General features: G+C 37.1%; 1 protein-coding gene across 1 annotated transcript in view; it reads left to right on the plus strand.

Moving 5' to 3' along the window:
• The window catches only part of MIPOL1 (mirror-image polydactyly 1), a 366,001-nt gene that overhangs the window by 95,896 nt on the left and 242,403 nt on the right, over positions 1-27,702 (plus strand). The window contains exons 9-10 of the mRNA XM_066277790.1: positions 13,755-13,788; positions 14,048-14,218. Coding sequence (XP_066133887.1) covers positions 13,755-13,788; positions 14,048-14,218 — 205 coding nt within the window. The remainder of the gene's footprint in view (positions 1-13,754; positions 13,789-14,047; positions 14,219-27,702) is intronic.

Below are 27,702 nucleotides of genomic sequence, written 5' to 3' on the forward strand. Positions count from 1 at the left end.
CTGTGGATACTGCCTTTGCAACATGTGACATAATTTTTCTCCCTGGAAGCCTTAGGGCTCTAAAATATCAAAATGATTTGGCTTTCACAGGATCTTTTCTTTCTAGGGAGGCAGAAATGTGAGGTAATTAGGAACATTTATTCTAGAAACAGTCTGCTGGATCTGTTTGTTTAATTAGTTGTATAATTTTGTGCTTTCAGAACTCAATTTCTCTGAGACTCTGATGTGTGTAAAAGGAGGATAATACTAGTTTGTACCTATATGATAAGGTCTTGGAGAGAATAATAGTAACACTTAAAAATTTTTAGAACATAACTGTAAACATTGGCTATTATACTTACTCAGTTTGCAAACTTAGATTTTCATACCTAGACATATGCTTATCTTACTTCTTTGTTAATTTTCTCTACTTCATTTTTTCCATATTTTATTTCTGGAATCTTTTTTTTTTAATTTTTTATTTAGATGATTAAATTTAACAGGGTGACACTGGTCAACTAGAGCACATAGATTTTGGGCTAACTTCTCCACATCATTTGGACATAAAGAGGGACAAATATAAGGTGACAGAGGATGATTTGACTTTGGGTGATGGTTATTAATTTATTCTTAATATTTATCTTCCTTGATTCCCTATCCTGATCAATGACACAACCATCTGCCTCCATATTCAAACCAAAACTTCTTCTCAGAACCCCAGAAAAAGTGGTTTCTTAGCTTTGTTCATTCTCTTTAATTGCTGTATCTAAATTGAGCCTGTCCTTTTTATCTAATTTTTATTTTCTCTGTTGTCTATCTATTTTAATTAGAACATACAGAGTGGGGCAAAGGGGGTGTAAGTTGTGAGTACATAAAACACAGAATTTATTCTGATATTATTATTTAGTAATTATTGTATTATTTTCCATATGAAGAACTGTAAGCGTACTTTTTCCCCACCCCGTATATTTGTTGTAGTTTTTATTATAATATATTAGAAATAGGATACCTTAAGGCAGACCCTTTTCATTTTGTTCTTTGTTACATTTGTAGTAGGGAGAAAGGAGGAAGGGAGAAAAGGAAAACAGTTCTAAGCCTTTTTTTTTTTTAGTTAATTAACCCATTCAGTAAATATCAGATATATTATATACAATATGTCAGGTTCAGTTCTTTTTGCTCAGAGCAGTTTCATTGTCTGAATTCAGGAAAAGGTAGACATTAAATAAGCACTTAAAATAATATTAACTAATATGAAGAATTATTGGTTCCTAGGAACACTTTATACTTATCTCTTAATGAATTATAATCTAGGGGTACATATGGGGATATCAGGAAAAATCAGAAGAAAGAAGGAAGAACAACAAAGACTAACATGTCAGCATAGTTTTAAATGGCACTCTGCGGTTTCTTTCTACTTAGCTGAAGTCTGTGGGTTCTGAACTTCCCATACTTCATTTCACTAAATTCTTGTTAAGATAGAACCAGTTTATAATTGAGCTTTGCTAACAGAAAGCACATTTGGGGGCATTGAAATCAGTTGAAATTATATATAAGTTATTTTACATCTCTTTGTGTTCTAATTCCCTATTTTTTGCTTCCTATACTCTTCAAATTCCTTTTGTCTTTTTTGTCTTCTCTTTAACACTTCTGATCTACTTTGCATCTTTATGTTTAATGTCTGTTTTGTCGTATTACTTGGCCATTTCTTTGCCTCCCCTTACCCCTTGAATCTTCAGTGTTTTTTTTCTTTTTTCTTTTTATCTAAAACGAGGGAAGAAGCCAAAACGATTGAAGTTAAAATGACTTACATATATATATACCAATATAGAAATGATTGCATATGAGTAGTCCAACTTTTGAGCTCATGGTATATATATTTTTTCAGTCTCTTTATTATTGTTGGTGAATTCTTTAACATATTAAGGATGGTACTGTGTAAAAATGGGACAGAATAAAAACGAACAATCCAGAACTTTCTGATTAGCAGATCACTAGTTCTTTTTATCATGTGAGGTCACAGTTTAGCTTTTTCCTATTGAACAAGGTGAATGACAATAGGTTCAGAATGGAAAGACACAAAAGACATGATATTGAGTGATTTAGTGACATTTCATGCATGGGTCTTTTCACTTAGAGTGCAAGGTTGTCAGTCAGAATTTGCATGATATAGGAAATCAATTGAAACTTGAGCCCATGGACATTTACTTCAGCAAAATTCTTACTAATTATCATGACTATGTCTAACTACTGTAGGCATAATTTAGAGTTTACAAAAAGTAGAAATTCTTGTGTATAGTTCTAAACCTTATAATGCGTTGTAATTTATACTTTCTCCTCTGTATTTCATATAACACTATTATTTTAAGTTTTTATTAAACCAGTAAAGCTATATATATTGTACATGCTGATACTAAACCTTAAACCTAAGAAGTCATTTTATATAGAAAATTGAGTGCTTTGTATAACTGTTTTATATTGTCTTCCTTTTTCTAAAGGGCTATGTTTTTGTCTGATTTTTATGTTTTCTCTTCAATAATAAAGTAAGTGATATACTTATTGTAGGACTGAAATTAACTTTCTGAAAATCACTTTTTTTGATGATTAATCTTTATTTTTTTAACATCATTAGCTTTATTTTTTTTATAAATTTTTATTAATTTTAATGGGGTGCCATCAATAAATCAGGGTACATATGTTCAAAGAAAACATATCCAGGTTATCTTGTCATTCAATTACGTTGCATACCCATCACCCAAAGTCAGATTGTTCTCCTTCACCCTCTATCTAGTTTTCTTTGTGCCCTTCCCCCTCCCCCTTCCCCTCTCCCTCCTTATCCTCCCCCCACCCTGTAAGCACCACACTCTTGTCCATGTCTCTTAGTCTCGTTTTATGTCCTACCTATATATGGAATCATGAAGTTCTTGTTTTTTTCTGATTTATTTCACTCCGTATAATGTTATCAAGATCCAACCATTTTGTTGTAAATAGCCCAATGTCATCATTTCTTATGGCTGAGTAGTATTCCATAGTGTATATGTGCCACATCTTCTTTATCCAGTCATCTATTGAAGGGCTTTTTGGTTGTTTCCATGTCTTGGCCACTGTGAACAATGCTACAGTGAACGTGGGGCTACTTATGTCTTTACGTATCAATGTTTCTGAGTTTTGGGATATATACCCAGTAGAGGGATTGCTGGGTCATAAGGTAGTTCTATTTTCAGTTTTTTGAGGAACCACCATACTTTCTTCCATAATGGCTGTACTACTTTACATTCCCACCAACAGTGAATGAGGGTTCCTTTTTCTCCACAGCCTCTCCAACATTTGCTATTACCTGTCTTGTTGATAATAGCTAATCTAACAGGTGTGAGGTGGTATCTCATCGCAGTTTTGATTTGCATTTCTCTAATAACTAATGAAGATGAGCATCTTTGCATATATCTATCTGTTGGCATTTGTATTTCTTCCTGGGAGAAGTGTCTGTTCATGTTCTCTTCCCATTTTTTTATTGGATTGTTTGCTTGTTTGTTGTTGAGTTTTATGAGTTCTTTGTATATTTTGGATATTAGGTCCTTATCTGAGCTATTGTTTGAAAATATCATTTCCCATTTAGTTGGCTGTCTGTTTATTTTGTTGTCAGTTTCTCTTGCTGAGCAAAAACTTCTTAGTCTGATATAGGCCCATTCATTTATCTTTGCCTTCATTTCCCTTGCCTTTGGAGTCAAATTCATAAAATGCTCTTTAAAATCAAGGTTCATGGGCCCTGGCCGGTTGGCTCAGTGATAGAGCGTTGGCCTGGCGTGCAGAGGTCCCAGGTTCGATTCCTGGTCAGGGCACACAAGAGTAGCACCCATCTGCTTCTCCACCCCTCCCCCTCTCCTTCCTCTCTGTCTCTCTTTTCCCCTCCCGCAGCTGAGGCTCCATTGGAGCAAAGATGGCCCAGGCGCTGGGGATGGCTCCTTGGCCTCTGCCCCAGGCTCTGGAGTGGCTCTGATCGCGACAGAGCGACACCCCGGAGGGGCAGAGGATCGCCCCCTGGTGGGCAGAGCCTCGCCCTCTAGTGGGCGTGCCGGGTGGATCCCGGTCGGGTGCATGTGGGAGTCTGACTGTCTCTCCCCGTTTCCAGCTTCAGAAAAATACAAAATTAATAAATAAATAAATAAATAAAACCAAGGTTCGTGAGTTTAGTACCTATGTCTTCTTCTATGTACATTATTGTTTCAGGTCTTATATTTAAGTCTTTGATCCATTTTGAATTAATTTTAGTACAAGGGGACAAACTAGTCGAGTTTCATTCTTTTGCATGTGGATTTCTAGTTTTCCCAGCACCATTTGTTGAAGAGGCTTTCTTTTCTCCATTGTGTGTTGTTGACCCCTTTATTGAAAATTATTTGACCATATATGATATATGTGGTTTTATTTCTGGACTTTCTATTCTGTACCATTGGTCTGAGTATCTATTTTTCTGCCAATACCATTTTTTTTTTTTTTTTTTTTTTTTTTTTTTTTTTTGGTCGTGGCTCTATAATATAGTTTGAAGTCAGGTATTGTAATGCTCCCAGCTTCATTTTTTTTCCTTGGGATTGCTATGGCTATTTGGGTTTTTTTAGAGTTCCATATAAATCTGATTATTTTTTGTTCTATTTGTTTAAAAAATGTCATTGGAATTTTGATGGTAATTGCATTAAATTTGTATATTGCTTTGGGTAATATGGCCATTTGATTATATTTATTCTTCATATCCAAGAACAAAATATTTTTTCATCTAATTGTATCTATTTTGATTTCCCTTAACAATGCTTTGTAGATTTCGTTAAATAGGTCCTTTACATTCTTTATGTTTATTCCTAAGTATTTTATTTTTTTTGTTGCAATCGTGAAGGGGATTATTTTTTTGAGTTATTTTCTGATGTTTCATTGTTGGCATATAGAAAGACTGTGGATTTTTGTATGTTAATTTTGTACCCTGCGACCTTACTGTATTGACTTATTGTTTCTAGTAATCTTTTTTTGGAGTCTTTGGGGTTTTCAATGTATAGGATCATATCATCTGCAAAAAGTGATACCTTTGGCCCTGGCCGGTTGGCTCAGTGGTAGAGCGTTGGCCTGGCGTGCAGAAGTCCCAGGTTCAATTCCCGGCCAGGGCACACAAGAGAAGCGCCCATATGCTTCTCCACCCCTCCCCCTCTCCTTCCTCTCTGTCTCTCTCTTCCCTTCCCGCAGCTGAGGCTCCATTGGAGCAAAGATGGCCCCGGGCGCTGGGGATGGCTCCTTGGCCTCTGCCCCAGGCGCTAGAGTGGCTCTGGTCACAACAGAGCGACGCCCCGGAGGGGCAGAGCATCGCCCCCTGGTGGGCAGAGCGTCGCCCCCTGGTGGGCGTGCCGGGTGGATCCCGGTCAGGCGCATGCGGTAGTCTGTCTGACTGTCTCTCCCCGTTTCCAGCTTCAGAAAAAAAAAAAAAAAAGTGATACCTTTACTTCTTCTTTTCCGATATGGATGCCTTTTATTTCTTTAACTTGTCTAATTGCTCTGGCTAGAACTTCTAGCACAACGTTAAATAAGAGTGGACAATCCTATCCTGTTCCTGTTTTAAGGGAGAAAGTCCTCAGTATTATGCCATTTAATATGATGTTGGCTGATGGTTTATCATATATGGCCTTTATCATGTTGAGATATTTTCCTTCTATACCCATTTTGTTGAGTGTCTTAAACATAAAGTTGTGTTGTATTTTATCGAATGCCTTTTCTGCATCTATTCCTAACATCATTTGGTTTTTGTTCTTTGTTTTATTGATATGGTGTATTTCTTTAACCGTTTTACGTATGTTGAACGATCCTCTAGGATGAGTCCCACTTGATCATGATGTATTATTTTTTTAATATGTTGTTGTATTCGATTTGCCAGTTTTTTGTTTAGTATTTTAGCATCTGTATTCATTAGAGATATTGATCTGTAGTTTTCTTTTTTTGTGCCATCCTTGTCAGGTTTTAGTATGAGGGTTATGTTGGCCTCATAAAATGTGTTTGGAATTATTGCTTGTTCTTCAGTTTTTTGGAAGATTTTGAGTAGAATAGGAACCAAGTCTTTTTTGAATGTTTGATAGAATTCACTAGTATAACCGTCTGGGCCTGGACTTTTATTTTTGGGGAGGTTTTTAATAGTTTTTTCTATTTCCTCCCTGCTAATTGGTCTGTTTAGGCTTTCTGCTTCTTCATGACTCAGTCTAGGAAGGTTGTATTGTTCTAGGAATCCATTTCTTCTAGATTGTTGAATTTGGTGGCGTATAGTTTTTGTGGTATTCTACAATAATTCTTTGTGTATCTATGATGTCTGTGGTGATTTCTCCTCTTTCATTTTGGATTTTGTTTATATGAGTTCTTTCTCTTTTTTCCTTGGTGAGTCTTGCCAAGGGTTTGTCAATTTTGTTGATCTTTTCATAGAACCAGCTCCTTGTTTTATTAATTTTTCTATAGTTCTTCTGTTCTCTATTTTATTTATTTCTGCTCTGATTTTTATTATTTCCTTTCTTCGGCTGGTTTTGGGTTGTATTTTTGTTCTTTTTTTAGTTCCTTAAGGTGTGAAGTTAAGTGGATTACTTGGGCTCTCTCTTGTTTGTTGATATAGGCCTGAAGTGATATGAACTTCCCTCTTATTACTGCTTTTGCTGCATCCCAGAGATTCAGATATGTATTTTGTATTGTCATTTTCATTTGTCTGTATATATCTTTTGATCTTTGCGCTTATTTCTTCTTTGACCCATTAATTTTTTAAAAGTATGTTGTTTAGTTTCCTCATTTTTGTGGGTTTTTCCCCTCCTTTTTGCAATTGAATTCTAGTTTCAAGGCTTTATGATCAGAAAATATGCTTGGTACAACTTCAATTTTTCTGAATTTGCTGATGTTAATTTTGTGGCCCAAAATATGGTCAGTTCTTGATAATGTTCCATGTATACTAGAGAAAAATATATACTCTGTCACTTTGGGATGAAGTGTCCTGTAGATGTCTGTCATATCCAGTTGCTCTATTGTTTCATTTAAGGCCAATATATCTTTATTGATTTTCTGTTTGGATGAATGATCTAGAGCCGTCAGTGGTGTATTGAGTTCTCCAAGTATGATGGTATTTTTGTCAGTTTTTGTTTTTAGGTCAATAAGTAGCTGTCTTATATATTTTGGTGTTCCTTGGTTTGGTGCATATATATTAAGAATTGTTCTGTCTTCTTGATTCAGTGTCCCCTTAAACATTATGAAACGACCATTTTTGATTCTGAGTACTTTTGCTGTCTTGTAGTCAGCATTATTAGATGTGAGTATTGCTATACCTGCTTTTTTTTATGTTATTTGCTTAGCGTACTGTTTTACAGCCTTTCGCTTGGAATTTGTTTTTATCCTTGTTGCTTAGATGTGTTTCTTGTAGGCAGCATACAGTTGGATTTTCTTTTTTAATCCATTCTGCTAGTCTTCGTCTTTTTATTGGTGAGTTTAATCCATTTACATTTAGTGTAATTATTGACACTTGTGGGTTCCCTATTGCCATTTTATATATTGCTTTCTGTTAGTTTTGTATCTTGTTTGATTCTTCTCTTTTGTTTTTCTATCATTTGTTTTTGTTTGGTTGTATTTCATACTTCTTTCCTCTGTTGCTACCTTTTTTAAGTTATGTGCTTCTGTGGTGTTTTTTTCAAGGGTGGTTACCATTAAGTAATGAAAAGGGTACCTACTATGTTCATTGCAGTACACTATCTTATGAGTGCTTTTGCACTCCATCGTCCTTTGCTACTGTTAATCTCCATCCTCTCCCTCCTTTTTTTTTTGTTTTTGTTGTTACAATTTAAATTTGGTTTTATTGTGTTCTTGGTGGAACTTTTACGTACGGTTTTGTTTTGTTCTTTGTATCCGGTTGGAAAAATCCCTTTAGTATTTCCTGGAGTTGGGGTTTTCTAATGATAAATTTCCTCATCTTTTTTGTATCTGTGAATGTTTTTATTTCTCCTTTATATTTGAAGGATAGTTTTGATGGGTATATTATTCTTGGCTGAAAGTTCCTCTCTTTCAGGACTTTAAATATTGAGGTCCGCTCTCTTCTAGCTTGTAGAATTTCTGCTGAGAAATCCGATGATAACCTAATAGGCCTTCCTTTATATGTTGTATTTTTCTTTTCCCGGCTGCCTTGAGAAGTTTTTCTTTCTCATTGGTTGTGCCAATTTCATTATGATTTGCCTTGGAGTAGGTTTGTTTGGGTTAAGAAAACTTGGTGTTCTGTTTGCTTTTTGAATTTGAGGTTTTAGTTTTTTCCACAGGCTTGGGAAATTCTCGTCTATTATTTGTTTCAATATGTTCTCCATCCCATTTTCTCTCTCTTTTCCCTCTGATATACCTATTATTCTTATGTTAGTCTTTTTGATAGAGTCAGACAATTCCTATAGGGCTTTCTCATTTTTAAAAATTTTTTAGTCTCTCTTTTCTTCTCTGTTGTGCCTCAAGTTCCTTGTCTTCTATGTCACTAATCCTACCTTCTATCTGGCCTGTTCTATTAGCTAAGCTTGTTACCTCACTTTTCAGTTCATGGATTGAGTTTTTCATCTCTGTTTGATTTGTTTTTATAGTTTCAATTTCCTTGGTAATATATTCTTTGTTTTTGTTGAGTTGTTTTCTGAGCTCCCTAAATTGCCTTTCTGTGTTTTCTTGTATATCTCTGAGTATTTCTAGGATTTCTATTTTAAATTCTCTGTCATTTAGCTCCAAGGTTTCTAATATATTAAATTTTTTCTTCATAGATTTTTCCTTATTTATCTGTGCTACATCTCTGTCTTTTGTATCCATGATATTCAATTTCCTTTTTCTTAATGGTATCTGGGGGTGGTTAGTTGATAGCACTAATGAGAATTAATAAAGATTAAAAAGTAAAAAAAATGGGAAAAAAAGAAAATTTATTATTTCCCTTTTTTTTCTTCTTCTCCTCTCCCTTCCTTCTTGAGAAAATATCATGATAAACTGTGAATTTTATTGTGCTAAATGGAATAAGAAGTATCTATAACGGAGGGCCTGAGTTGGGGAGAAGTGATAAAGGGCTAAAAAAAGAGGTAAGGACCCAGAAAGATGCAAAAAAAAAAAGGAATTTGGGTCAAGAATAAAATGATTTTCTTGTTAGTGATGGTCTACTAAGAGGTATAATGAGAAGGATTAGAGGGAAACAGGAGAAAGGAATAAAAATTACTATTGTATTAAGTGGAGCAAAAACTAGATAGAATGGAGAGCCGGAGTTGGGGGGAATGCTAATGAGTTAAAAAATGAAGTAAAAAGCACCCAAAATGCCACAAAGGAAAAATTTGAGTCCCAAATAAAATAATTTGTTCATGATTGAGGATTGAATGAGAGGAAAAGTAAAGGAGAAAAGAAGAAACTAATAGGGAGAAGAAAGAAAAAGGGAAAAAGGAAACGAAGAAAAAGAACAAAAAGAGAGATAGAGTTAAGGGTTTTGGATTTAACCCTTATAGAGAGAAAGGAAGAAGAAAGGAAAGAAAATGGGAAATGTAACACTTACGGGTATTGTAGTTCAAGAAGAGGAAAGAATAGTCGGGCAGGAAATAAAAGCACCTAGGTGGATCAAAAATAAATAAATAAATACAAGAAGATGAAAGAAACAAAAAAAATAGAAAAAGTTATAAAATCTGTGGATTTTTTTTTTATTTTGAGATGTTATCTTTTTCCTTTTTCTTTCTTCTCCCTCTTCCTGGTCGGTGACTCTGTACCCCAGGCTCTGCCCCTGTGGCATGCTTAGGTAGAGATTTGCAATTGATAAGTCTCTATGGCAATATCAGATATTAGGCTTAAGTCTCATTGGTAGTCGAGGCTTGTTAGCATTTGCAGGCTCTTACAATGTGAGAGTCCATTTTCCCGGAGCCTCTCTTCTATTCTCTCCTTCCTGAATTAGCAGCTTGATGTTCCAGCTATGAGGTTCCTGCTGCCTCTGCCTGGACGGTAAGAGACTCAAGAGCTGGCAAATCCCCACTCTGTTCCCACTCAGCACAGGGCTCTGGGTAAGGCTCTGTCAGTCAGAGCTGCCAGCGTAATCAGGTGGGGCTGGGAGCCAATTGCTCTCAAGGTGCCTTTCTGTGCACCTCCAGGCATGTCCAGTATGCCTCAGCACTCTGTGAGACCACTCTCCCCAGGCTTTTGCACTTTTTAACCTGTTTTGGCTGGAAAGAAGATGCCCTAGTCACTGCCTGCAGAACAGGAGGTCTTAAAAGCTGCCAAGTCCCTCTTTTTAGTGCACAGCCATGAGTATGAAAGCTCTGCCAATCAGAAGTTGCCCCTACTCCTACGTGCATAGCAAGAGGTACTAAAAAGTATCACGCCTCTTGTTTTAGATCACTGAGCTGAGATAGATCTTGTCAGTTAGAGCTGAGTAGGTCGGTTAGGAGGTGAACAGACTGTGGGTTAAGCTAATTTCTGCGATTGGATCCGCAGATCTGCTCCAGAGACAGACTGCAAGCTGCTTGCACGCCCCTCCTCCTAACACTTTGGTATTTTTTTCTTCCCAGGGATGTTAGCTTGAATGGCTGGGTGAGGCGCCCCGCCTGCCCAGAGAAGTCTGGGCGTAGGGAAGTTTGCTTTTGCACACTCCCCGCACGCCAGCACTGTTCAGGGTTCAGGGACTGAACCCTGTGACCGAGACTCTGGTCACAGCCCACGCATAGGCCTCTGACCCAGCCCCTCTGTCCGGGAACACGGACACCCACTCCTGGGGTGCTAGGAGCAACCTCTCGCACACTATCTGCACTTGCCGACCAGGATATCAGGGCTAATGACGGCTGCTGCCCGCCTGTCTTTGCCAGGTCCGGTGCGGGCATTAGCTTGCGTGGGCTGAGTTGCGGCAGGCACACTCTTTCCTTGGCTTGGACATCTGTGCCCCAGCCCGGCTCCCTCCACACCCTCAGTCCCCACTCTATCTCAGTTCCAAGTGAAAGCAGCCCTTGCTCAGGTTAGTAAGGAAGGTGGAGTGATCCTTTCTCCGTCTTATTTCCTTCAGGGTTGATTATATATTTAGTCAATTTTTCGCTCGATCATACCTTCGTTTTCAGTGTGTGGGATTTCCAGTTGCTCCAAGGATACATTTTTCTGTCTCTGGTTGAAGAACTAATTGAGACTAAATTATGATGCAATTGATCTGTGATTTCTATGACAAGTATTTTTTAGATTTTTAAATGCATACAAATAGAGAAATGCATTTATAATGGCTTTTTCTCATTCCAGGTTTATTTGTTTTGAAAGTTACTTTGTTTCTATATAAATTTTCAAATCCCAAATTAATCAGTCATTTATTTTTATTGAAGTTTTATTTTTCTCCAAATGACTTCAGTTTTAAAGTGTAATTGAGTGAAGCAAAATTGAGACCCAGATGATCAGTGGTTGACTTACTTATTCACATGCTCTGTGTCAGACCTGCCCCACTTACAGACACAATTCAAATCCATTCATCAGCAAAATGGTCAATCATTGTGTATTATGCACTTCTAAAGGAAATCACAAATATAGTTTGAATGCTAAATTTGTGTGCCAAAGATTTAGTATAACCTTTGATAAAAAAAATTGTATTTTAATTTTTAAAAATTTTTGTTATTGGTAGGGAATTTTAATGTTAGATTGCATACAAGTATCTTAACCATGTCCTGTTAATAGGTGTGAATTAAAACATTGAAATGCTTCTGTTAAAGTAATAATTCCTCACACTGCAGTGTCTGAAAATAATCTTATGTTTCACATAGGAATTTCGTACACTTTTAGTTGTGTTGATTATTTGGAATATATAGTTATTTTCTTCCTGATTATATGTAATTTTTGAAACAGAAAAGGGAGATTTATAATCTTGAGAATGAGATTGTTTTTTGCAGAAGTTGCCAGTAATCTACCAACAGTCTAAATGTTTAATTTTAGTGTATCTTTTTACATTTTAAATGATTAAGTTTGCTTGACCTGTGGTGGCACAGTTGGTAATGTGTCAACTATGAATGCTGAGGTCACTGGTTTGAAGCCCTGGGCACATACAAGAAGAAACTACTTTGAGTGGATGCTTCCCTCTCCTCCTCCCTCCCCTTTCTCTCCCTCTTTCCTCCTCTCTTCTCTCTCTAAAAAATTAATTTTAAAAAATCTATTTGTAAATTATCAAGTTTAATAAATTAATTATAAAGTTTAAAATTTTTAGTTGAATCTTTTTTAGCAATTGCCATAGTTAACTCAGTCTTATTCACTGAAAAAGAACAACATTAAGGTAAATGTTTCTCAATACCTATGGCTTCCTTTAAAGCCATATTTGGCCAAACAATAACTGATGTTTGAATGCCCCTGTTGTTTTTCAAATGCTTTTACATGATTATAAGTAACTACAAATTCTGTTATCCTACACTTTTCTACTTTTTGTTTTAATTGAGTGAAAATAAGTGATTTTCTTCACAGTTCTTTGTAGAAGAAGCTTATATAAAGCAGGATGTTTGGAAATTATTGATTTATTTGGGGAGAGAAAAGAGAAATGATGAGAGTGTTTGCCCTCATTAAAATGTGAATCCAAGTAGACTTTAGTAGTTTGAAACATAGTAAGTTTATAGAATTCAAAATTACTGTGCTTTCCTGTTAACCATACTGCTTAAGTATGCGTAGATACAGTTCTTTTTAAGTCTCTTTTTTTCTGTTAAGACACAATGTTCTAAAATTTAGACTTCTTCCAATTTTATTTACATCAATTTTCTATCTATTTTATTGAACTGTATGTAGAATTTGGAACATTTTTGTAGCAAATTTATTAAGCGTCTTCTATTATCTCTTCCCAGTATCTTTTTTTTGTATTAACTGTTAAATCATAGCAGCAAAGAAATTGGGGATGGGAGAGGAGCTTGAAAAACCAGGAATTTGCACATCTAAGTTTTTTAGTATAATGTTAAAATAATTGAGGCTATTTCTAAAATCTATATCATTATACTAATACCCTTCACAGATTTTTATTTATTTTACCCAATTTAGACATTGCCTAAATTATATTATAGACATTTTATTTTATGCCATTTAAACTTTTTTCCCTTTATTGCCTTTCTTCACTTCACTAACATCAACAATCATTTCTGTAAGCACTGTAACTCTTACAAGACAAAATTAATTTTTGAGGGGATCCAGTTGCTTTCTTTGTCCCTAATTGGATGAATCTATATACGTAATAGAAAAAAAATAACAGTCTTCTAAAAATGTGGCTCAGTTTCAGTCAGCCTTTCTATACCTTATATATAATTTTTAACATTGGTAGCAACAAGAAATTTTCAGGTCAAATTTAGTAGTAATTATTTGTCAATTGCTTTTGAGGTAACATAGTTAAAATTTGTAGTAAAAATACTTGCCTTGTTTTATTTGTGATGTCAAAAAAAAAAAAAAAGAGGAAATAGAGTTTCTGGTAAGAATTGAAAGTCCAGGAATAAATACAATGATGAGAAAGTGCTTCTATCGCTGGGGAACTTCCTTCATCTAAGCACATATGAACAATTGATCCTTGTAGTCATATATAGCAGTAAACATTAATAACTTAACAGTCTGAAGTCAGCGCAGAAGATATGGCGCCTTATTGAAAGATGGAGTCGAGCAGGTGGCACTTTAATATGTTCAGTGTCATGGTTGACTCTAAAGACTAGTCGAATGAAATTACTTGAGGTTCTAAAGATTTAAAAAGCGAACTCATTTTGCTGCACTAAGGAAATGCTACTGATCAGGCTTTCTGTGTCCCTTTTTTCTAGGCTAGAAAATATTAACCCTGAAGAAAATGACATGGTAAGCCATTCTCTGAGGAGATTTCTTGATGTCAGTCTTATATCTTAGAGGCTTAAGTTCAATTGAGTGGGTTTCCAGAACTAAGATGTGGGAAAAAGAAGAATTGACACACTAATAATGTACATCTTTGCTGCAATATGAAAATTCAATAACTTCACTCAGTCAATTTACAGTTCACATGTGCCTATTAATTAAAACCCTATATTAAATAAAATATATTAAAATTTCATGTCTGACTAACGTATAATGATGTTGGTAGACATTACAGGAATTACTGAACAGAATAAACAATGCCGACACAGGGATAGCTATTGAGCAGAATGGTGCTGTAATTGTGGATAGAATCTACAAGACCAAGGCATGTAAAGAGAGAATAACTGCAGAAGAAATGAATGCAGTGATGGAAGAACGGGATGCTGCTTTGTCTCAGGTAACTAACTGCATGTGTATGTCCAAGCATATACTTCACATTCTCCTCTCCTTTACTAAACAATGACTTTTCCCCACCATCTTAATTCAAATCAGTTATTACCATATAATTAATACAATGATAAAAACATTTAGAATAATCACATCTTTTGTCATCTCATTCCTCAAATATATGCATCCTACTTTCTTAATAAACTGTTAGCCTGTTATAAAAATATAGTAATATTATTTCATGTAATCACTCATCTGAGACTTTTTACTTGAGTCATAGTTTTGTGAGAGCTGAGATTATATCTTTATTACTCTTTATTTCCAGTGCCTAATTCAGTGCCTTTTAGTAAATATTGATAAATGAATCAAATTCTTAGTGTATTCTTTTCTGAACATTACTTCCACTTTCCTTCTCTAATGGAACCTGATTACCTCCCTGAGGGCGCTGCTTCCACTGCAGCCCTCTCCAGTTGTGACTGCCCCCCCCCCCCGCTCACCCCCCCTTGCAGTCATGCTGCTGGGTACAGAGGCTAGGTCCTCATTACTGGTTTTAGATCATTGTTCAGTTTTCCTCTGAGCAGCTGCAGCTTGGAAGTTCCTGCGTCAGACTGTGCCACCCCATACTGACTCCTGTTGCAGTCTGTACCTGCTCCTATGTCCCTTCCCTCATTTCTTAAAGATTTTAGGATCTTTCACTGTCATAATTCTTGCTGGTTTAAATATCTATGTAGGTGATTTTTTTAATCTCCTGGCTTCTCGTCTTGAATTTCTCTCCTCTAACCATCATGTCTTCTACACTACTCCTGTCATCCACTCTATGGTCACCTCCCAGTCTTGATCATTACCAGCTCATTTTCAAGCGTCCTGCTTTCTGACCACACTTCCCGTTTTTCCAGCTCACTTACTCGAAAATTTTGACTCTAGCAAACTTTCAGCTTTACTGGAGTCTATTTCTATTGGTCTTATCCCACCTACTCTCCTATCCCATGAGCCTCTGATGTCCTTCCTGCCCTCTTTATCAACCTTAGATTTCATGGCTCACTGTCATTTATCACCAGCTTGAATATCATGACCTTATTTCTCTTGGCCCTCTCTTCCTTAGTCCTAATCACCTTGCAAAACCTAAGCCTTACAAATTTAAATTTCTGCCTGTTCTGTATCTTCACAGATTTATATGACAGGACAGTATCACCTAAATTTGCCAAGTGCACTTACCTTAACTTTCTGACCACTGTCTTTAAGTAGGCCCTTGATGTGACCTGACAGACTTTTTGCTTTTTTGTTAGTCCATTCACTCTTCCCTCTAGGGGACTATTTCATCTCTTCTTTCTTTTCAGATATCTGTCCTTTCCTCCAAATGGAACAAAAGAACTGCTATCTACTATTTCCTTCACCAGCCTACCTGCATTTGCATGCATATGCTCTGACTTTTATACTTTATTTCTCTTTTTTACCATGTGCATCTGTTTAAGGATAGCCTCTGTTTCTACACTAGTTCACAGCGTTTCTTGCCTGCTTAAGGTTATCACCTACCCAGTTACCCCTTTTCTCTCATACTTCAGAAACTGTTTCCTATTAGTTCATTTCTGTCACTGCCAAAAGTGCTTTAGTATCTTCCATGGATGCTAACAGGTGGATGTTTTTTAAGTTCTGGGCTCCTTGAGGTTCCCAGCATTTTCCTTCCCAGACTGAGAACTGTTGTGTTCCTTGCAGCTTCTGTATTCTAGTGTTTGTCTCCTTGGCATTGTAAAACTGGAGAACTCCATTACCTCTTTTCAGAGGTTTTGGGACTTAGCTTTTCCACTTCAAACCCCATACAGGTTTGAGATTTAGCAAATGATTTGAAGTGGAAACAGTCTCCGATCTTCAGTTTTGTCAGTTCATTACAGGAAAACTGCCGAAAGCTTAGGTAACTCCTCTGTGCTCTAACAGGAGCCCTCTAGGTTGTCAAAGCTTGATTTCTCTGCCCTGATCCATGTGTTCAATCTTTAAATATGGGGTGGAGAGTGACTGTTGATCTCCAGATCACCTCTCTCCAGTTAACCCCTCTTCAGAGCTTAGTTCTGATTTCATTGTTGCAGTAGCAGCCTGCAGGTGATTTTTTAATTCATCTGGCTTGTGGGCTAGAGCATTGTTATGCCACAATGATTTCATCCTGTCTAGATGTGGCGATCTGCCATTTATATCCTGACGGGCAACTGTTTTTACCTTTTTGTTCTCTACCAAGTGTATTCAATCGTGGATTATTCAATATGTTATTGAAGAGATAGCCAAAACTCTCTTTTTATGTGCTTGGAAATAATTAAAATATTTGATTTTTTATCATTTATTTTTTTTAACTAAAAATAAACATATAGCACCTAATTAAATATTGCTTGCCATTCATTTTTTCTTCCTCTTTGCCCACTGCCTTTCATAGTATAAAATATAAATAGATACTTCATAATATTTACCAGCATGTCTTTTTATTCAGCAGTACTTATTATCTAGCCCTGATCTGGTGGCTCAGTTGGTTAGAGCATTGTCAAGACACACAAGGTTGTGGGTTTGATCCCTGGTCAGGGCACATGCAAGGAGCATTTAATAAATGCTCAAATAAGTGGACCAACAAATCATTGTCTCTTTCCCTACCTCTCTTTATCTATCTCTCTCTCTCTCTCTCTCTCTCTTCCTCTCAATAAAAAAATTTTTTAAATATTTTTTCTCATGGCAATATATTTATTATCTATCACTGCAAATATTACATATTTTGGAGAAGCGGTTCTTATTTATTTTAATTTATATATTTGTCAAACTCTCTGACCCAAGTGGTATTTTTATAAGTTTTATGTCATAATCACTATAAACATACACTTTTTAATTACTATCTTACAATTCTGAATGGAAATGTTCTTATATATTTAAAAATAACTTTTTATTATGGAATAATTTTGACTTACAAAAATGTTTCAAAGACATTAGAGTACGGAGTGACCCTAAACCTTTCACCTAGGGGCAGTTTCCCCTGATTTTGTCATTTTGCATTATTGTGGTACATTTGTCAAAATTAAGAAACCCGCATTGATACATTACTCTTAACTTCAGACATCATTCAGCTCTTACCACTTTTTCATTCAAGTCCTTCTATTCCAAGATTTATGTCAGCAAACCACACTGAGTTTAGTTATATCTCCCCAGTCTCTTCTTTTTTATTTTCCTCTATGACCTTGACAGTTTTTAGGATACTTATTAAACATTTTGTGAATTGTCTCTGAATTTGGGTTCATCTGGAGTTTTTCTTGTGATTAGGCTGAGATTTTGTGTGTTTGGAAAGAATATCACAGAAATCTCACTTTAATTTTAAAATATTATTTAGCATCAGATATTTTCTAACTATTGTTATGTCTTTAGTATCATGCCAGGATAACTTTTTAGTGCTGTTCTATGTAGCTACTGGAAATCTTTAAATTCTGTGACAAATTCTTGATTTTGATACATTTAGTAACTACTTTTCAAATCAAGTTAAAATTATTTATTTCCTTGAACTGGCCTTGTTAAAATCTTATCCTTTTTAGATGAACCCTATACTCTTATTTATTAAAATTATTTTGTATCTTTTTCTGTTTCAAAGGACCAGTTGCAAGCCTTCAAGTCTTTCATAGGAAGCATTAAAATTTTTTTATAGTTAGGGTTTGTTTGATTAAGGAATTGTCTTATGTCACATTTGTTTTTTCTTCTTTATCATTTTTTGGGTTTATAATGCTCACATTGTCTATTCAAATTTGAAAAATACCTATTGTAAATTTTACATGACCCTAGAAACCATCTTGTTAAACTACCCACTACATTGCAGAATCTTATCTGTGACTAATTTTATTTTAACCAAATACTTATTTCCTCTAATGCAGGGGTCCCCAAAGTATGGCCTGCAGGCCGCATGCGGCCCCTGAGGTCATTTATCCGGCCCCCACCGCACTTCTGGAAGGGGCACCTCTTTCACTGGTGGTCAGTGAGGGGAGCACAGGACGCACGCGTCACAGCTCCGAAAGTGCGTCATATCACTTGTTACGGCTAGCAGTGACAAATATGGAACCGGACATTGACCATCTCATTAGCCAAAAGCAGGCCCATAGTTCCCATTGAAATACTGGTCAGTTTGTTGATTTAAATTTACTTGTTCTATTTTAAATATTGTATTTGTTCCTGTTTTGTTTTTTTACTTTAAAATAAGATATGTGCAGTGTGCATAGGGATTTGTTCATAGTTTTTTTTATAGTCGGGCCCTCCAACAGTCTGAGGGACAGTGAACTGGCCCCCTGTGTAAAAAAAGTTTGGGGACCTCTGCTCTAATGTCTAGTCATTGGTATTGGCATTGGCCTCAGAGCATTTGACTGATAAATTATATTGCTTCAAATATATTCAAACATCTTTGTGACAATAATATTGTAAGTCTTATTGGCTAACCTTAAAGACACAATTGGATCCGGGTCAGACATCAGTACACACAGAAGAATCATATATCTAACCAGGATTAGCAATTTTATTAACTTTTAGGGCTGACCTTATTGTGAACTACAGCAATTCAGATAACCATTTGTATTAGTCTGGATATCCAGAGAAAAGAAACCAAAGGGAGATAGAGATTTACTACAAGGAATTGTGTCATGCAGTTAGGAAGGCTTAGAAGTCCAAATCTGCAGGCAAGCTGGGTACCCAGGAGAATCCATGCCATCTTTCCATTCTGAGCCTGAAGGCCTGAGAACCAGGACACCCAGTGATGTAAGTTCTAGTCCAAGTCTGAAGGCCAGAGAAGATTCCAGTTTAAACACAATTAGAAGAAATTCTTACTTAGCCTTTTATTCTATTCAAGCCTCCAATGGATATAGATGAGACCTACCTACAGTAGGCAGGGAAATCTGTTTTACTCAGTCTACTGATTCAAATGTTTATCTAATCCAGAAATATCATTACAGATATACCCAGAAATAATGTTTAATCAAATATCTGGACATCCTATTGCCCAGTCAAGTTTTAACATAAAATTAACCATCACACCAGCCTTAGCGGTTCTGGTTAAATTAGGCTAGTTTTGATTTGCAAGGATCGTATAGATGGGCAGGGCCTAGCAGTAGGAGGCTTTGGACTTTGTTGATCCTTGAAGTTGATAGGATATTTCAGAGATTTTCACTGGTTTGAACCCAGCTAGTATCTGTTGCATGGGTAGGGGCCCAGCCCTTGAGAGTTGAATAAATTAGGCATGGGAATGAGGTTGGGATATGGACTTTAGCCAAATGGGCAAGGGTGATTGGTAAAATAAGATATGTTTATCTCACTAAAGCAGAGATTTTCAATTCAGCAGGAATGAAGGAAGAAAGTGGTAAATTCTATACGCACATGGGTTTTTGGAATCTACTTCAGGCATTATGGCTAATATGCTTATAGCTCTTGAACTAATTTTACTCCCACCAACTGATAAGGATGAGACTTTGTATTGCCAGGCTTGATCACGATTAGTTTCATGAACTACATGGAAAGGAGCTTACAATGGAAAATTTTTGAGAATCAGAGCACAGACAGACAAGAGCAGAAGCTAGCACTGGTTTCTCTTTCCAGGTTAAACGTTTTGCATCCTTCAACTTTTTCCTGGGTTTCCTTTTACCGTGTTGTCTTCTAGATGTTAGTTTCAGTTTGTTGGTCAATCCAAGCTGAATCAGTGATTCTAAATTTCTAATACCTGAATCACAGAATCTTCATTCACTACTAGTTTTGGAAATGAGTCATTCCAAACACCAAATTCAGTATCAACCCTTTAAATTTGTATACTTTTATTTATTGTTTTTGTTGAAATAGTACTATACTTACGTGCCTTTTTTAACCAAAATATAATAATCACACCTTTTTTATATATATAATTTAGTTACTTTGTTTTTGTCAAATACTATAATGAAAACTGTGGATTCTGAGGCCCTGCCAATCTAGCGTTGACAAATGTGAAATATGTGGAAGGGCTACGGGGTGATCATCAGGGAAATTAAAAAAATTCAGCTAACAATTTGACTAGTTAGATTCCTTCTTCTCTACAGCTAAACATTAAAATCCAGCTCCAGCAATATGAAAAATAACCAAAAAGAGGAAGATGTGAATCCAATCCAGTAACATAATGAAGAAAATTCTAGGAAGACAGCTGAGCAGTGTACAGAAAGTACAATTACAGTTGGTTTGTTACTTTAAGAGTCTTTCTGCCTTTAAGTGTGTTTCCTCCCTCCCTCATTGGAACATGCTTCCTCTCCACTTGTTGCACATTTGTCTGCCAGCTACTTCAAGTATAATTTAATCTCTTCCATAAAGTTCTCTCACTTGAAACAGTATTTATAAGTATCTCCTTTGTGCCCTCATTTTACTTTGTATCCTGTTACTGTACTTGTCACACTGCATTACTGCTAATTGATTTTATGTCTCTCTTTTCTACTGGCTTGAAGATAGGAACTGCTTTTATCTGTGTCTATCACAATCCTTAAGGTAGAGTAGGCACTTAATATTTTTTTGTTTAATTAATGAACTGATGAGCTTAGCTATTTTAGAACTATTTCAAGATACATTGAACTAAAATAAGGTAGTGAAATATTCATTCATTTACATTTTATTGATACCTCTGTGTACCTTGTATTGGGTATTTGGCAATGATCCAAATATAGAAGATCCTTACTCTTATGGAACTTACATTTTAGTATGGAAGTAAACAAACAAATGAATAAAGGAAGTGATGTGGTGAGAATTAAAAGGTGGTGGAAAGTAAAACTAATGGTAGTGGGGTTGGCACCTTAAATAGGGTAATCAAGGCAGAGCTCTTTGTTGATATGACTGATTAAATTGCACCTGAAAAGGGAGGAGGATCCAGCCACACAAAGAACTGTGGAAAAGTTCAGAATGCCCTCAGAGGGAACATGCTTATTACCGTGGTTAAGGTACTGATACAGATGTACCAAGCTTAAGTGTGGTTGAAGTGTAGTGAGCAAGGAAGATAGTAGCAAGTGATGAAGGAGAAGAGATAGGCAGCAGATGAATCTGTGAGGTCTTACAGGATATGGTAGGCACTACAAATTATAACAAAATGTGGAAGCTGGGAAGGAGAAAGGGTATTGCAGTAGTCTAAGCAAAAAGTGAAACTGATAGTGGCTCAGAGGAGCAGGCAGAGATTTAAAGAAGTAGACAGATTTGGGAACTGTTTCTATAGTACAGTGAGCAGGCCATAAAGACAGGTTGGATTTGGGCGTTTAAGGAGTGGGAAGACTGAAGGCTGACTACTATATTTTTGGCTTTATCACTGTGTAGCTATGTGCTCCATTTATTGTGATGGGAAAGTTTTTTGGGGGTAGGTTTTTTGGCGAGTGTATTACATTTTCTCTTAGATATGGTATATTTTATATGATCCTTAAAGACTCAGATGAAAAATTGTGCAGGTACTTGGTTATTGCAGCCATCAGCATGTAGATAATTAAAGCTGTGGAACTAGGTGAATCTGAGGGAAGATCACTGAGAAAGAAGAGGGCCTTGCACCTTTTTCTCTGATGTGCCAACATTTAGCAGTTGAGCAAAGTAAGAGAGTTCCACAAAGAAGACTGGAAAGGATATCAGAGGAGGCAAAAAAATACTGAAGATGGTGTATTGTCACTGAAGGCAAGAGAAGAAGGTGTTTGCAAAAGTTGGACTTGATCATGCAAGGTGAAGATGGAATACAGTCAGCCATGTTTAGCCCCTGATCCTATGCCAGTGGATTTAATGAACTGAATTGGAAAATATCTGAAAAAAGTTACATTGTTGCCGATGTGTACTATATAGTAAGGCCTATGATGATTGTGTCTGTACTAAAGAGGTAGACTTTTTTTATTCTCTGAATAATACAGTATAACAACTATCAATACTTACATAGCATTTACATTATATTAGGTACTAACCTGGAGATCATTTTTTTTTTTTTTTTTTTTTTTTTTTTTTTTTTTTCATTTTTCTGAAGCTGGAAACAGGGAGAGACAGTCAGACAGACTCCCGCATGCGCCCGACCGGGATCCACCCGGCACGCCCACCAGGGGCGGTGCTCTGCCCCCCAGGGGGCGATGCTCTGCCCATCCTGGGCGTCGCCATATTGCGACCAGAGCCACTCTAGCGCCTGAGGCAGAGGCCACAGAGCCATGCCCAGCGCCCGGGCCATCTCTGCTCCAGTGGAGCCTTGGCTGCGGGAGGGGAAGAGAGAGACAGAGAGGAAAGCGCGGCGGAGGGGTGGAGAAGCAAATGGGCGCTTCTCCTGTGTGCCCTGGCCGGGAATCGAACCCGGGTCCTCCGCACGCTAGGCCGACGCTCTACCGCTGAGCCAACCGGCCAGGGCTGGAGATCATTTAAAGCAGGTTTAGTCAACATTTTTATACCTACCGTCCACTTTTGTATCTCTGTTAGTAGTAAAATTTTCTAACCACCCACTGGTTCCACAATAATGGTGATTTATAAAGTAGGGAAGTAACTTTACTTTATAAAATTTATAAAGCAGAGTTACAGCAAGTTAAAGCATATAATAATAATTACTCACCAAGTACTTTATGTTGGATTTTCGCTAAGTTTGGCAGAATAAATTTTTTTTTTTGTATTTTTCTGAAGTTGGAAATGGGGAGGCGCCCGACCGGGATCCACCGGCATGCCCACCAGGGGGCGATGCTCTGCCCATCTGAGGCGTTGCTCTGTTGCAACCGGAGCCATTCTAGCGCCTGAGGCAGAGGCAGGTAGCCATCCTCAGCGCGCAGGCCAACTTTTTGCTCCGATGGAGCCTTGGCTGCAGGAGGGGAAGAGAGAGACAGAGAAGAAGGAGAGGAGGAGGGGTGGAGAAGCAGATGAGTGCTTCTCCTGTGTGCCCTGGCCGGGAATCGAACCCGGGACTCCTGCATGCCAGGCTGATGCTCTACCACTGAGCCAACCAGCCAGGGCTAGAGTAAATCTTTATAAAGCAACTTACTATAGTTAAATCTATCTTTTTATTTATACTTTGGTTGCTCCGCTACAGCCCACCATGAAAGCTGGAATGCCTACTAGTGGGTGGTAGGGACCAGGATTTTGGTATCCACAGGGATCCTGGAACCAATCTCCTGTGGATACCTAGGGAGGACTGTAGATATATGTATTTTTTTGTATTTTTCCAAAGTGAGAAGCGGGGGCGGAGGAGGGCAGGGGGGTGGGGGGACAGACTCTCACATGCACCCGGCTGGGATCCACCGGCATGCCCACCAGGGGCGTGATGCTTTGCCCCTCTGGGGCATTACTCCGCTGCAATCTGAGCCATTCTAGTGCCTGAAGTGGAGGCCATGGAGCCATCCTCAGCACCCAGGCCAACTTTGCTCCAGTGGAGCCTTGGCTACGGGAGGGGAAGAGAGAGATAGAGAGAAAGGAGGGAGGGAAGGGTGGAGAAGCACTCCTCCTGTGTGCTCTGGCTGGGAATCGACCCCTGGACTTCCACATGCCGGGCCCACAGTCTACTGCTGAGCCAGCTGACCAGGGCTCTGAGATATTTTTTTTTAATTTTTATTTTATTTATTCATTTTAGAGAGGAGAGAGAGGGAGAGAGAGAGAAAGAGAGAGAGAGAGACAGGGGGGAGGAGCAGGAAGCATCAACTCCCATATGTGCCTTGACCAAGCAAGCCCAGGGTTTCGAACTGGCGACCTCAGCATTTCCAGGTCGACGCTTTATCCACTGCGCCACCACAGGTCAGGCAGCTCTGAGATATTTTTATACCTAATCACATGGAAGATATTGAGGGCCTTGGCGAGAGTTTTGTCCAGGACAGAGGCTACATTGGAGTAGTTTGAGGAGAGAATGGAATGCGTATGTGAAGATAGTAAATGTATACAACATACAGCTCCTCCCTTTCTCCTCTGCCCCCTATAATGGAGGTAGAGATTTTGGCATTCGATGGAGAAAGGGCTTATGGTGTCATGGAAGGATTTATCTTTTTTCTTTTTCTTTCTTTTTTATTAATGAGAGATTCTAGAACATGTGGTTGGTGCATTGATGGAAATGCACCAACTACTTGTTGTGCAGGAAAGAAGGTTTGGTGATTTTAAGGGAGAGCAAAGATCATCACAGTAGGAAAATCCTGGAGTAGATAAGTAGATGGAAAACAGATAGGATCTAAAATGTAAGTGGAAGAGGGTTATTTTTGCTAGGAACAAGGGAAACTGCTTTGATTGTAACAGGAATCCATAGAACTTGGATGGGTGCACGATGCCAGCAAGTTTGTAAAATCTAAGGGGTGGGGTGTCCATCTTTTTCTCAATGGAAATGTTAAGTTTGTTTAGATTCTCAGTGTGATGGGTCAGTGGATATTTCTGAAGATTTATAAAGAGGAGGTGGTTTGAAATTGTTGTCTTGGATTATGTGTAAATATATTAAACTTGAGAAACATAGGATTTCAAAGCAGAGTAGAATGCCTATTTTTGATTTAGGGTAATGTATTTAAAGTGAAACCTTTGAGGAAAGTTGTATGGTTTCTTCAACATTCAAATCTAGAATGTAGTGTGATGTTCGTATTTGGTTTTAATGGATAAAGGGCTAGGGAGTTATGACAGGGATGGGCCGTGGACTCTCCTGTGTAGAGAGGAAGAGGAGTGTGGAGATGCAGAGTGCACTGAGGCGAGTGCAGCACCACACAAGGCAGGACTCAGGACAGCATTGGTACGTCCATGTGCTACAGTTCTTCGTGCAGCTTGGAGTGCTGTTGGGAGTTGTTGTCAAGAGAAAAGGGAACTTGAAAGAAAGATTTTGAAGGTGTTGCAATTGGTAGGATCAATATATTACAGATTTTTTTTGTAATTTTTATATGGGTTTATGGGAAAATAAGACTAAAGGGTGGATATTGTACCACATATCAGCAAGAGAGATACAGAAGTGATAAAAAAAAAAGAGAGAGGGAACACAGCTGAAGGAAAGGCATAACTAATTTAGAAATTAGAAAATATTATTCTCTTTATTGTACCAAGCACAGAAATTAAGGTCTGAGAAGATAAGTACAGTGACATATTTTGAGATCCAGAAATCTGTTTTAGAACATTTCTGAACATGTCTCACTTGATATTCTGTATGACCAAAAGTCACTAGGAAAAAACAGATCGGGAAGTGTAATACATACTAACAAATCCACTGGAAGAGCAAACCCAAAATCTTGGCCAGTGATATAACCATCAAAGTCAAACTTCCACATGAGCAGAGGAAAAGAGAACCTAGTCTCTTACTCTCTCCGTTGTTAGTATTGCCTTCACTTTGTATCCCTTATAACTTGCATAGTGCCTACCATATAATAGATGCAAAATATTTGAAGTTTGATAAAAAATTTGTGCTTGAAAAGAAATCATAACATTTAGAGTTTCATTCTTCTGGAAATGTAGGAAGCATGTTGAACATCCTTTATTATAGTAAGTGTAGAATTTTTATTAATATTTTCCCTTGTCAGTTTGTTAATTTGCTTTTCTCTCATACAGTTATTTACCTGTGCATGTTTTTTTTTTTTGCCAGTCCATCTTGCTAAAATGCTTATATTTGATCTACATAATAACTTCATATTCTTAATTATAAAATTTATATAACTTTTTAAAACTATAGGTACCTTTATAACATACAGATAAACAAGAAGGGGAATTTGCTTATAAACTCATTTCCTGTAAATAATAACTATTTTTTTATATGTCATATGTACTATTTGGTAACATAATTTTTCACTTTGATTTTCTGTTTTGTCAGATATTCTTATAATTTTATAATGTGGATATATTAAGATTTGTTGAACTCATCTGCCATTTGAGAAGGTATTTGATTTTTTATTGATTGATTGATTTTAGAGGCAGAAGAAAGGAGAAACAAATACTGATTTGTTATTTCACTTATTTATGCATTCTTTGGTTGATTCTTGTATGTTTGTATATGCCCTGACCGAGGATCGACCAACCTGCAACTTTGGTATATGGGAGGATTCTCTAATCAACTGATCTGCCTGGCCAGGGCCTGAGAGAGGTCTATTTTTATTTTTATATTTGTTTGATAGTGTGAACATTTTATAACTAAATTTTTATGTGCATCATATTGATTTCCTTAGGAAAAAGTCCTGGAGCAGAAAAACTGGATCAAAGAATATAAACACTTTAAAATACATAAATATTTTAGGCCCTGGCCGGTTGGCTCAGTGGTAGAGTGTCAGCCTGCCGTGCAGGAGTCCTGGGTTCGATTCCGGCCAGGGCACATAGGAGAAGCGCCCATCTGCTTCTCCACCCCTCCCCCTCTCCTCCTTCTCTGTCTCTCCCTTTTCCTCCCACAGCGAAGGCTCCATTGGAGCAAAGTTGGCCCGGGCGCTGGGGATGGCTCTGTGGCCTCTACCTCAGGCGCTAGAATGGCTCTGATTTCAACAGAGCCACGCCCCAGATGGGCAGAGCATTGCCCCCTGGTGGGCGTGCCAGGTGGATCCCGGTCGAGCACATGCGGGAGTCTGTCTGACTGCCTCCCCATTTCCAACTTCAGAAAAATACAAAAAAAAATACATAAATATTTTTAAATTGCTTTCTTAGAAAAATTGTACCATGAGAGCATCTTTAGTCTAAAAATATGTTTTAAAGGGAACAAAATTTTGTAGTAGCATTATTAGAAAGCTTGATATTTGATAGTTCGTTATATAAACTGTTATTTGGGCATAATAATTCAAATTTCTATGATTTTTTTTAGTACATCTTTGATTTCATAAGGAATTTTTCAGTTAACAATTTATTGGATTATATTTATGCTAAATTTAATCTTCAAAAACGAAGGTGCATTTAACCAAATAACTAGTAAAATTACATGCCATGCTTACACAAATATGCAGTAGGAATGTAAATATATCTGTAGCATATGTCATTCACAGCAAATTACTTGTCAGTAGTCCAAAGTGTCAGGACCATTGAAATAAAACTTGCATTCTCAACATAGTATGTGAAGGGCTTCACTCTTTTTTTGAAAATGCCTCTGTAGCTTTGCCTGTGCATTTGCATACAGGTTTGTTTGATTAATTGCTACTTGACTCATCTATCAAAATGCTAAGCTCTGGGATCACAAAAGATCAGATTCCCAAACCTCTTTCAAGAATTAATTTAAATATTAATGTCGATACCTTGTAAAGATTCAGGGCAAGGTGGTTCTTATTGTTACTGGTAGCCTGTTTCAGTATTATAATTTCTTGAAAAAAATTCCAAAGTTATATTTTAACTCATCATTATACAGTTGTCCTGTTGTGGTATAAAATTGTAATAATCTTATAAACAGTTTAAAATATGTAATAAGATACACTTTTAAATTATAATTTTTGGGGAAACATGTTCAAGAAACAGTTATAAATCATAAGTGTAGTATAGATTTTCATGAGTATGTTCTCTGGTTTAGTGATGATTACACATTGAGTTTTTCATTGTGTTTACTTTTTATATGTTCACAATTGTGATTTCAGGCAAAATTTA

The sequence above is a fragment of the Saccopteryx bilineata genome, chromosome 4 (assembly GCF_036850765.1).
Source record: "Saccopteryx bilineata isolate mSacBil1 chromosome 4, mSacBil1_pri_phased_curated, whole genome shotgun sequence".
Classification (NCBI taxonomy): Eukaryota; Metazoa; Chordata; class Mammalia; order Chiroptera; family Emballonuridae; genus Saccopteryx; species Saccopteryx bilineata.